The following is a 13,238-nucleotide window of genomic DNA, read 5'->3' as shown; positions in this document are numbered from 1 at the left end:
TCTATTTTTGAATTTTTAAGGTGACTCATTCAAATTCTTAATTCGCTTCTAACGCTGACATTACATCTGGTTGTAATAAGTAACTTTCATTGTAACAAAAATGTTGTTTAAATAAAAGCCACTCTATCACTATAAAAACTTGGAATAAATACAATTTATTAATTTGAAATGTCTTTGTAAATGTTAGTTGCAACAAATTAAATAATTTAATTCGTACCTCATATATCAAATTTAGAAAATGAAACGTTAATCAAAAACATTTTGATATTTTTAATGGTTGTAACATAAAAATTGCAAAGAAATTAATATTCTGTGGAATGAAAAAAAAAGAACCAAAAATACTTAGTCCAATGTACTAGAATTTATAACTGAGCTTAAAACTTTTTCAACTACATAGCTAGAAGGAAATGCAATGAATACAAGACTTATTTTCTCCCAAACATCTGGATATTCTTGTCTAACTTTTTCTTGCAACCAAAAACTTTCATACCCAAATCGCAAAAACTTTACTTTAAGCTCAGGATCAGCAACTAGATAAGATGAACTTTACTTGTAATTTAACTTTTACTTCATCAAGACTTGCTTCAATGGGGCTTACTATGCAATTTGGAACATTTAATTGAAATATATCTTTAAATCTGTGAACTATATCAATTTTTAGCTCTTTTAAGTGGGATGTATAAATTTCTACCTCATCTTTACTTAGCTGATGTTTTAAGTTTTCTAAGCTTGAAAACTGGCAAAATTGATCTTTTTTAAAGTTTCTTTCAAACAGTTCCAGTTTGTTTGTAAAGCTATTTAGACTAGCCTTGACTTTTATGATATTTAAATTTTTTCCTTGTAGGAGTTTGTTCAGAACATTAAATTTTCCTTAGAGGTCAGACAAGTATGCTATGTCAATTTTTCTTTCGTGCAGTTTAATTGATAATTCACTGTTTTTTGTAGAAAAAAATTCAATTACTGTATCAAAAACTGCTAAGAACCTTTCCAAGCAGTTTCCTTTTGATAACCATCGGACTTCAGTGTGTATGATTAAGTTGTCAAACTCCTCCTCATTGACATTGCAAAGCTCTTTAAACAAACGAGTTTGCGAACCGTGTCTTTTAATTTTGTTCACAGCTTTAATAACTAAATTCAATGAGATGTGTAGATGATTACTTGATTTTTTAGCAACTAAATGTTGCCTATGGATTACACAATGAATTGTAAATAAATTAGGATTAACCTTTTTAAAAAACGTGATTAATCCAACATGCCTACCAACCATGGAGAGAGCACCATCTGTTGCAATACCTATGATGTTTTCTAAAGGTATTTTATTAGATTCAAAATAGTTTTTGATCTTATTGAAAACAAGCTGGCCTGTGCTGTGGGTTTCCATTAGCTGAGATATAGCTAATTCTTCATAGGTTTTGTCACCAACTACCATTCGTACACATAAAAGAAGTAGACACTTATTTCCAGGCAAAGTAGACTCGTCAACTTGTATGGAAAATAAGTTGGTACACATCAATGTAATTAGTTTTTTTTCTACACATTCTCCCATTTCATCAATGCGTCGTTTAACTGTGTTGTAATCATGTGTGTTACTCAATGGGATTATGCGTAGAACATTGCTGATGATTTTGATATGTAAACTTAGTCAAGTACTGTTCTTATTGCTGGAATAAATGTTTTTTCCCCAATGGTGTGAGGTAACCCTTGTTTTGCAATTATAAAAGACAGGTAATATAAAGTTAATACACCGTCATCAATGTTTTGTGTACACTTCTTTTGAACATACTTGTTATTTGGGTCTGGTTCTTTTTTTTTAACTATTTTCAAAAAATACTATAATTTAAAATTTATTTTAGCCATATCTTGAAAAGTTTTAAACAATTTTGTATGAAGAATAAAAAGAGCAATCCAAGGGTAATTTATAAGTTTACAAGAGCAAATTTACTTTTCCAAAAAATATTATAATTTGAAAATGGCATCTTAAATCTTTTTAAATAATTCAAAATAATAGTTCAGTCTATTATTCTATTTAAACTTATCCTAAGTCAGTCTGAGTTAGAAAAAAACCCTGAGTTATCCTAAGCTGTCTTGAGTCATTCTTAGATTTTATAAAGTTTCAAAATATCCTGATTTATTCTGAGTGTACTAAATATTTAGCAACCCTGTATGTAAAATGTTAAGTGTAATGTAAAGTAAACTGAGAAGTAATTAAAAAACATTCAATTTCACCATATGACTTGTTTAATAAAAATGTATATACTTATTTGACTAAACTTTAACATATTGCTCAAATTTACTGTAAAGTACAGAGATTAATTAAATAAAAAAAAGGTGAAAATAAACTCTTATATTTTTACAAGGTTTCAGTGATAAAAAGTTTAAACCTTTTCAAAAATTATTAAGTTTTTTTTATTATATTATTTCATATATACTTAAAATAATTTGAAAAAAATCTCATTTATAACTGCTAATAGATAAAATAGGTTATTAGCACTTTTATCATTACTAACAAGTATATACAAAGTTTGTTGTAAAGATTTAATAAATAGATGAAGATTAGTAAGAATGAAAAATGTGAACACTTACAACTAAGGTCAATGGATTAGTGTGAAGAAAAACATTTTGGTAATGAACTTCACACCATTAATTTTGTAAACAACTTTTGACTTTTTTTTTAAGTCTTAATTATCTTAAGTTTAAATTGTACAAAAAATAAGCTCAAGGCAACATGTGTAAGAATAATAAATGGTTCATACTAACCAAAGAAAGAGTTAGTCAGAGTTTATTGGAAATATTTAATAAGAGTGGTAGTTAAGAATGGTACCCTACTACTTAATTGTTAAGGTAACTAAAAATTATTTTTTAAATGTGGTTTGGTTTAAAATAAAAGTTAAACCAACGTACACAACATTTATTTATAAAAATATAATAGTTTTATTAGCAAAATGCTAGAAATTTACAATTTTATAACTTATAGGGGCAACCATAAAAAAAAACTTCTATATTAATTTAAGTAAGAATCTACATTTAAAAAAAAAATTTGTTTACATTATTGAATTTTGAAAAGTTATGTTTTATGTTAGTTATTAAAAATTCTAAGAACTTACAATTTAATGAATAGTATAATTAAAGGTCAGTCTGATATGCATATTTACAGAGTTGATACACTATTTTAAAGTTTTATTGTTTTTTATTCCCTTATCCCTATCCCACTTTACCCATACATATTAGAAATTAATCAAAGAATAAAGCTTTAATAAATAAAATAAAAAATAACATGAAAAACAACTTTTTTGCTGATTCATCATATTGTAAATTAAGAATAACTTTAAATACAACTAGTTTTAATAAAACATTGTTTGCTAAAATATGAGTATAAATATATGAAAACATACTTGAAATACATTTGATGAGATTGCCTGGTTAGCATGTTGAATCAAGTAGGAGTTGCAGTTTTGATACACAAATAACTATCTCTCTATATAAGATAAGTTAATAATCTAATAATTCACATTACCTTATAAAATTGAACTGTTTTAAATTACTTAAAAACTGAGCAGCTGATGTTTAACTTTGTTTTAAGCAACATCTTTAGACTGTAAATTTCATAATTTAATTGGTTGGAACTGTTAAATAAACATATACTGTAAATAAAATTGGCAAAAGATTGAACTTTACATTGAGTTATCTGACCTAAGCACTAAAGCTATTTCTAAAATAAACTTACACAAAGTGGATTTTAAATCTAAACCCAGGGCCAAAAACTAAAATTCTAAAATTGCTGTTGCAAAAATTTACGTAATTTTCAAAGACGGCCAAAAATTGAAAAGGCTCCCTTATGGCCCCTTTTCTACTGTCATGGCCCCCCCTTTGGCCCCTTTACGGCTTATGGCCCCCTGACTTCCTCAAATGGCCCCCAAGGGGCCACTTGGCCCACTTTGGGAAACCCTGCTCTAAATCAACATCATTATATTATAACGTTAAATAATACTAGCTATATTCTATAGTTTTTACCTTGACTGTCATAATTATTCATCAGACTGCAGTTTTGTACTTATGCAACTTTTTTTTACTTGCAATACCCATAACAAAAAGTTTTATAACTCATAGTATATACTCAAGTTGCACTTATGTTATAAAAACACTTTTTTTTTCTAGAACTAATATTTGTAAACATTTTTTAAAGTGAAGCAACATTTCTGTTTATATTTATTTGTTTTGAATTTTAATGTTTTTTTATCAGACACACAAAAAATGTTATTATTGTTTTTAAAAACTTAAAGAAAACAAAATACTTTTGTTTGCCATAGTATAAATTACCTACTTTATGCAATACAAACAGTAATAGTTGTTATTAGTACATACAACATTGTTTTATAAAAAAGATTTTAAAATAAGAATAAAAATAAAAAAAATTCTTAACTTTTTTCAGTTGTTATATTAATTTAGTATAAGGTTAATATAAATATTATATGTTTCTCTTCAAAACTTTAACTCACAAGATTTACCTTTTAAATAAATACTTTTTGAAATTTAGTCGATCAAAAAACTTAATTATATAATAATCATATATAAAAGGGTTTGCTTTATCTTTTTCTATTTCACTTTAAATACTATAATGCTTCAAGAAGCACTTGAAAAAATTTGAGAAAACTTACATCACTACTTATATAGTTAAACCACTCGATAGTTGTTTTGAGCTAACAACAAAAACTAGTTTCTCAAAAGCGTACAAATATTTACATTTTTATAAAAAAGAACCATCATCCGAGACTGAGTATTTAGAAGAGGATAAGCTATTCTTCTAAAAAAATCATAACTTAATTTATTGACTGAATAAAAATGTGGAATTTTAAAAGAGCAAATAGCTAAATGAAAAAAAAAAGATCCTAAAATTCTAAAACTAACTTTACATAATTTTGGTCAATATGTTTTATTATGAATTTTTAATATTTTTCATATTCACAAAGACGCTAACAATAATACCAAAAAGTATTAAAAATGTTTAAAAACAAATAAATCAATTTTTTTTTTACGTTTATATATATATTATAGTTATATTAAGAATTACCTACTTTATGTAGTACAAACAGTATTAGTTGTAACTATACTAGTAATTGCAGCTATAAGTATACAGCTTAAATATGCAAAAAAATAAATAAAAACACTTTAAAACATTTTTAAGTTGCTTAATTTTTGCCCATATAATTAAATTACGAAAGTAATAAAAGACTTTAAACATCTGAAAAACGTATAAAAGTCTAGTCAGAGTATCATAAACCTTCCATTGTAAGTTAACTTTGAACTCAAATAATTAAAACCTTTTGTCCTAAGTATTAAACATTTTCTCTAAATAATAATATTTTTATTTTTTAAAGTAAATTTAAAACTCTTCATAGAACGCTTTAATAAAGTTACACAATTACATTTATCTATTGTTTAACAGTTGTGTGAAGCAAACAGCAAATCCTAGTTTCACATTAAAAGTCTAAATATTTAAAGTTTTCTGAAATCGAGTTTTCGTCTATATAAAATTATTTAGAAGAGGATAAGTTATTCCTCTAACTAAATAGAACTCATTACCCAGTTTATTATAAACTGATTAAGTAGTAATGTTAAACTCCTAATGTGGAATTTAGTTATGTTAAAAACTGTATTAGTGATACAAATACTAACAGTAAAAATAACTTTGATTTTATTTTTGGATTTTTAATTTTTTTTAGTAGCTTAGTTTGTTCACAATATAATTAAAAATAATATAATAACATTAATAACAAGAACAAAATAGTTTTATAAACTATTGTTTGCATAAGATGCTGACAGTAAAATAAAAAAAAAATACTTTTGTTGAAATACTGTAATTAAATATAAACACATTAATTTTATCTTGTAGTCTTGAAATAAATTAAATTAAAGGCCTTGTTTAACAAGTTTTCTGTAAACTAAAAAAAAAAGTATTTTTATATATTGTCAAAACGTTAACTTTAAACATTAAAGTTTTAATTTTAGAATAAATTAAAGAAAAACTATACTGCTTAAAAAATTTGTAATCACAGCTTCCATAAGTGAGCAATATCGCTCTTTTGCGTCAATTTTGGCTATCAGGGAGGTATAAACAGAGAGATGGCGAAAGAATAAACAGGCAACTTACTATAAATAATGTCAAAAATTTAAAGATAATTGTACTAATATGTTATAAAAAACGTAAAAAATTTATTCGTAAGAAGGTTTTTTATCTACATGTTACGTCATTGTCAACTACCAACAAATAGCTGATTTAAATATTTAAAAATTATTTTAACTGTTATTAGTTTGTGCAAGCTATATAACTAAAGATTTTTAAGCATGTATTGGTATCTGCACTATCTTTTTTCAAAATCTTATTTAAAAATTTTAATTGGCTTGCACTAACTATTTTATGGTTTATTAGCCTTGGTTATAAAAAGTAGTTAGCGTTAGAGTTTATAGATCATAGATAAAATTACTTTTTGTTTTGTTTAATACTGAATAATAAAATTGGACACCTAGCTCCAAAATACTTACTTTTCTGATAAAAGTAACTAATTTAAGTAAAGTTTCTCAGTCAGTTATTGAAATATAGGAAAAATTTCTGATCAATGTTTGTTTAAGTATGAACCTTATTAACTTAAAGAAGTATTCAAAGTTTTACTTTGAATAAAAGGTTTCTACAAGTAATGTACAACAAAAAAACAAATATATATTTTACTTAATCATTTTTTAAAATCTTCTCTTTTTAAACACTTTTTATAATAGAAGTAATTATTTTATAAATGAGTATAGGATACAAGTTCATTTATTAAAAATATTTATATACTTGATAAATAATCTTAAAGTAATTCTTAAAATTAATAAAATGTGAAAACTTAAAACAATTTGAAATACTTAAATAAAAAGTATTAAAAGTTTTTTATTCAAAACAAAGATATTTCAAAATACAGTAATTGCTAAATAATTATATATTATACTAGAAACAACCACTATTTTACAAATTCATCAAAGTTAATTAAATATAAATTTTGACGTCAAATTGAAAACCACACAAACTGTTTCTTGTAATGATTGATTATAAATACAACAACATTTAGAAACCAGTTGTTCTAAAATTTTAGTTTAAAACATTCAATAGAGAAAAATTAATGTGTTCTTGTTATCTTGATATCAACAAAATATTTAAAAAATTCTTCAAATGATATACTGTAAATTTAAGATAATATTCTTCATTTTTGTTTCACGGATAAATTTTTAACAACAAGTGTGTTAAAAAACCCGAAAAAAAAAATTTTAATAGATAGGATAGAGTAAGCTTCTTAAAGCTTCTACAACAGAAATATTATAAGTGGGCAATATTACACCTTAATTCTAATATAACATGTAAGATGTGCTAAAAGTAACTGGACGATTTACTAAGAATTATGTTATAAAATTATGCTAAGTGTGAAATTATCAAAATAAGATTTTGGAAAAAATTTTATTTATAACTTTTGTTCTAAAGCTTTACTCTTTTGTTATCATCTTGTATCAACAAATTGTTCATTTATAAACATATTTTAGTTTTTAGCTCATGTAATCACAAAATAATGAAAGTTTTAGCAGTTATTGCAACTGTAATAATCATCTATTAACCGTATATCGATATATAATTCATTTATACGTATAATGTCATGATTTATCAGTTTCGGAGTAGTATAAGTAACAAAATAAATATTTATTTTTCATTTGTATTATCTTAGAAAACAGTTCTTACTTATAATATTTTCTCCTACAAGTATGTATCAAATATTTATCAAGTTTATCAAATTATAAAATTATACTAAAAGTAGCAGAAACAAAATCAAATCGAAAAAATTAAATATGTTAAAAAGCCTTTTTTTCTAAAAAAACAATATACTTTAGTAAAGAAAAAAGAATAAATCACGATTTTGTTTAAATTATTGTTATCTTAAAAAAGCTGCTATGTAATTCATTCATAGTAATTTTTACTAAAAAATAGATTGTTGTAAAGAGTTTGTATATTCAAATAATAATAAAAAAAACTTTGCATCGAAATACAAGCTTAGACCAACTATTTTATTTCTGACTACATTTCTATAACTTATATATTATGACGGTGCTAAAGCTTATAACTTTGATTAAGTTTTCTTTATTTGTAACATATAAATTTATTTCAAGTTTTATAATGACCGTTTAACGTCAAAAAATAAATAAAAAACACATTAATACAATACAGTTAAGGCTTCGCTAATAGACATCAAAAGTTATTCTTTTAAAATTTAAAAATTACCTTTAAAAAGTTTTTCTAATTTTATAAGTCCTAATCTTAAATCTACTAAACTCAACACGTTTCTTGAAATATTGACAAAACTCTGTCTCACGATATTGCATCTTAACAACCTAGTCTCAACTAATGTAAAAGTTGTTATGCTAATGCATATTAATTGAAGTTAATCTCAGTCTTTAAAGATTGACTTGTTAACTTTTATTGTTGGCAAAATTTTAACAACTACTATAAAAGACGCTCAAAATGTTAATCTCAGCACTTAGTGCACGAAGAACCTTTCGGTTATCGGGTTGCAAACCACGTGTATACATTTTAACGTATTGTCCAGGACAGTAACAAAAAAAAGGAAAAAATTAAAGGATAATCACATATTAGAGTAAAAGTGTAATGTATCTTTGCAAACTTAAGTTTAAACATATCATTTCAAATTACTTTCTCAAAAAGTTTCGGTTTTGCTTTGTAAAATGCTTGCTAAAAATAAAGCTTTATAAAATGTTAATTGATATTATATTTAATTTCAAGTCAAAGACCCTAAGCTATAAATTAAAACAATTTATAACCTTAAGTGTTGTATGTAGCAAAATTTATTAATTGTTTAATAAAAGAAAAAGATATCGTTTTTAAACATTAAAACTTATTAAATTATGAAATATTGCTCTCTGAAGCTATGTATGCCGTGTATAGCTTACATTTGCGTGAAAAGTATTTAAAATTTCTATATAAACTAGTAAGTTACTCAAGTTTGGCTAGGCAAAGAACTTAAATTTTTTAAAGTCACAAAACTTAGACAAATAATATTTAACACAGTAGACTACCGCTTAAGTACGCAAATTGAACCCGACCAAAAACTGCGTACTTAGCACGGGTAGTGCGTACTTTTTGACGACATTGTATAATATAAAATTAAGTTGTTTGTTTTATTTCTTCCAACTAGTCACATTATTTGTTTTGTTAGAGGGTAAGTACTAAACTACATTGTGTTTACACCAAACATTTTCAAAGCATCAATGTGTGTACATTTAAATTATGACTTAACTATGTTTTATTTGAAGTTTTTTTTAATTTTGTCATCTAGATTTATTTATTTTAGAGCATTACAGCTCAAATATCATTATTCTTTTCACTTTTCTGTAACCACTACATAAGTATTTAGTTTATAAACATTTAATAACAGGACTGTCACAATCTCAGGCCAATTAGACTACTCAGAATTACTCACCCTAGTTTAAAAGTTGTGAAAGTCTCAGTCTCAGTCTAACTCTGCAGGTTGGCCATTCTACATGGAAACGTAAAATAATCTGGAAAAACATGATGATTGAAAACTTAGGCAAAAAACTGGAATTTCTTAGAATTTCTTCAATAACATCATTTATTTTGATAAATAAATTGTACATATAACGGCACAGTTAAACATGTAGATTGAACTGTATTTTTAAAACTTTTATTTTTCTAGTTGACATAGTTATTAAAATTTGCTTTACAATGTTCATTAGTTCAAATTCAACTCACAGTGACAAGTGTATATCAAGTTGATATAAATATATAAAATTTTATAAAAAATTTATAAAAAATTTAGAATTATTTTTTGTCTTTCTGGATAAATGCGTACTTAAGGCGAGGTGCGTACCAAAAAAAGTGCGTACCTAAGCGGTAGTCTACTGTATATCTAATAAAAAAGTTGCAGTTTAGCATTGTAAGCAGACTATTATTAAACGCAAACCTTTGTTTTTTGAACTACTTAGTTTTTTCTTGACACATTTAGAAAAATAAATGAATTTTGAAAATATATTTAAAGATGTTTTTTTAAAGTTAAGAGTAAAGATTGCTTTTCAAAATACCAAAAAACCTTAATTACAGTGAAAACCTATCAAGTTAAACTCAAAGAGTTTTTTTAAAGATAAATCACTGGTTGTAAATGTTATATCTGTAGTACAACATACATTTTTATAAAAAACAAGCTAAAATAATTTAAGAACGTTGTTTGCTTTTAAGTTATATCAGAAAAAACAAACATTTGCATATCAACATTTTAAATAAAGTACTTAACAGTTATTAAAACATTTTAGTTGAGAATTGCAATTAGTAAGTAGCATTCAACGAAACACATAATTATACTTCTATGATAATATTGAAGTTTTTTCTAAAAAAAAGTATGCTCATTGTAGCTGCAGTAAATTTGAGAAAATAAATTAAATTTAGAATAAAACATTACCTTTTGTCTTATAATGTTTTGAGTTATTTAAACATATTAAAAAACTAAACAATAAATGAACTAAACTGCTCAACGCTACTAAAACATAGTTCCCAAATGTTTGCGGATGGTCGCAACTTTTGGGTAATATCCGGCAAAAAAGTAAATGAGCAGTTTACAAAAGATTATGATTGAATTTGTGCAAAACACGTAGCCATTAGAGTGAGCTTTAATAATCACTTTTGTAGAAAACTTCATATGCCATTTTTCAATTACTCTTTACGTCACCATTAGCTACCAACAAGTAGTTTATTTAAATTTTTGTATAAATAACTTTAATGTTTTTAATTTGGACTAATTGAAATTTTAAGACATTTTTAGCAGGTATATGGTACCTATACCAATTAATAATCGATACTTTAAATTACTTTACTTATGTTGAGGTATGGTATGATTATGGTATATTTAGAAACCACAATATAAACCATATTAGAATAATTAATGGCATTGACCGTATTAATACTTATTTCAAATGATATTAGAACTACTTGAAAAAATAAGGTATGACAATGAATGAAGATATTGTACTAAATAACCATGTACAAAACATAAAAGTAGAAAAATTTATTCTCAGAATATTATCAAAACCTTTAAGCATAATTAAAATCTAAAAAACTATTCTTAAAAATGTAAACATTAGAATGATAGTTTTTTCTTAAACTTTATATAATAACAAAATATCTCTGAGAATTAAACACTTTTAATTGAATCTTAGCATACACATATCAAAAATACAAATGTATTGTTGAAATAAACGTTAGCAGCACCAAGATGATGACTAGAATGATTTGCCGCTTCAACTGATGAGTTTTTATGTACATGGTTGTGTAGTATATATATGTAAAGTTGCATCAGTAAATCAAGTGACATCGTGAGTTTTCTCAAAAGCCTGGAAAGCCTTGAAAAACAGAGTTTTTTTTTAACTTTTTTTTTGAATTAATACCGTTATCAAATGCAGTTTAGTAAACTTTTAAAACTTGATATACAGTTTATAAAAAATTACAATTTATTTATACATATAATATTATGTCAGCTTTGGATTAAAAATAGTTTTATAAGTGACATTTTAATTTAATTTTACTTTAAGTGACAACTTAATTTGTCTAGAATTAACAACAATCTATCCTACGAAAGTATTGTAAAAGTATTTGTCAGTTTCAAAACTGAATGATAAAAATGTAAAACTACTTGCGATAAACTTGTTTACTCTATAAGTTATTCATTCATGTAAAAGTTTTATTATAGTTTATTGAAATATATGAAAAATCCCTATTTAAATGTATATTATGGTATGCCAATATATCAGTTCTAAACAGTGTTTAGTAGTAGTAAAAAGTTTACTCTGTCTATAATTATTAACACTCAACAAAATAGTTAACAACTACTTAATTCATCTCACATTGATTTAATCTATCTTTTTAGCTATTTCAAAATATATGTTATAAAAAGTCACACATGTTATACACAAAAAGAATAGTAACCTTAACATCTATATAAAACACTTGTTGCTTGTAACTTGTTGCTTCTCTTAAAAATTCTCGAATTGTATTTGATGAAGTTAATTTCAAGTATCATATTATTAATTATCACTATTTAATTCGTTTAAAGTATTAAAACTTGTGATTATACTATATCGTTTTAGTAAAATCGAGAAACTTTTAGTTATTGTTTTAAAATATAACATAAAATACCGTTGTAAATTGTGTTATCTATCAAATAAATTTAACTGTTTTTACTTTTAATTAAGTTTTAAGCTTTTATCTAGAAAAAACGATATTTCAATAAAATATTTAGGTTAAATATTTTAATGAAGTATCATAAAACTTATATTCAAAGATAAATAAATTTATTCAAAATATCTTTAATTATAAACATTTAATTTTTATTTTAATCAAAGATGCACTTTAATAAAAGCAATTTTTTCTTTTATGTTATAAAATTACCAGAACTCTTCAGTCAAAATATATACATATGGCTATATTTACTATAAAAATTAAAAAATAACGCTTGTTAAATTTTAGATAATAGTAAATAGTTTGCTTTTGGTGAACTAGGTATAAATAAATAAATTAGTAGATTACGTGACAAATTTTCAATTTAAATGTTAGAAAGCGTTTATTTTAAGTATTAAAAATTTTATTAAGTGGTGACATTTTTTGCTTAAAATTTATAGTTTTAACCTTTAAAACATGAAACGTATATGAAATCTTTTAATGTTATAAATAACTGATACAAAAAACACTTCTAAATTAGTAATTATGTGACTATAGCAACTTAACCTAGTTGCACATTAAAGTTTTAAATAAATTTATCTTTCTAGTTAAATGCAAAACTTTAGTTTCAGTATTTAGAAGTAGATAAGATATGCCTATATAATATGTTAATTTATTACCAGTTAATTTGTTGAAATTATGAAGTTTATAATGTGCTTTAACTTCTGTTTAATACTTATTGATTATTTATCTATATTATTCAATACTTGAAATGGTATAAACCGTATAAAATAAGTTGTAGAAAATAATTTAATTTTAGCACTCTTTCAAACAATAAGCTAAAAACAAAAACTAGTTTCACATAAAGTGTAGAAATCTTTACTTTTTTAATTTAGTCCATTGTTACTTTTTTAGATATTTAAAGGAGGATAAGCTATTCCTCTAAATACTATTTACTATATAATTTATCATTACCGGA

General features: G+C 24.4%; 1 protein-coding gene across 1 annotated transcript; it reads right to left on the bottom strand.

Moving 5' to 3' along the window:
* Positions 1–871: 871 nt before the first annotated feature.
* On the bottom strand, positions 872–1,546 carry LOC145848175 (SCAN domain-containing protein 3-like). The gene has a single exon (XM_082953834.1). It carries the CDS (start codon positions 1,544–1,546, stop codon positions 872–874), a length of 675 nt encoding a protein of 224 aa, XP_082809960.1.
* Between the last annotated feature and the right edge of the window lie 11,692 nt (positions 1,547–13,238).

Source organism: Thalia democratica, unplaced genomic scaffold (genome assembly GCF_965202585.1).
Source record: "Thalia democratica unplaced genomic scaffold, ktThaDemo2.hap1.1 HAP1_SCAFFOLD_1268, whole genome shotgun sequence".
Lineage (NCBI taxonomy): Eukaryota > Metazoa > Chordata > Thaliacea > Salpida > Salpidae > Thalia > Thalia democratica.
This window is presented reverse-complemented; position numbering and strand designations above follow the sequence as displayed.

Excerpts from the sequence above, each read along its gene's own strand:
- LOC145848175 (XM_082953834.1), bottom strand. The coding sequence starts at position 1,546 with ATGGGAGAATGTGTAGAAAAAAAACTAATTACATTGATGTGTACCAAC.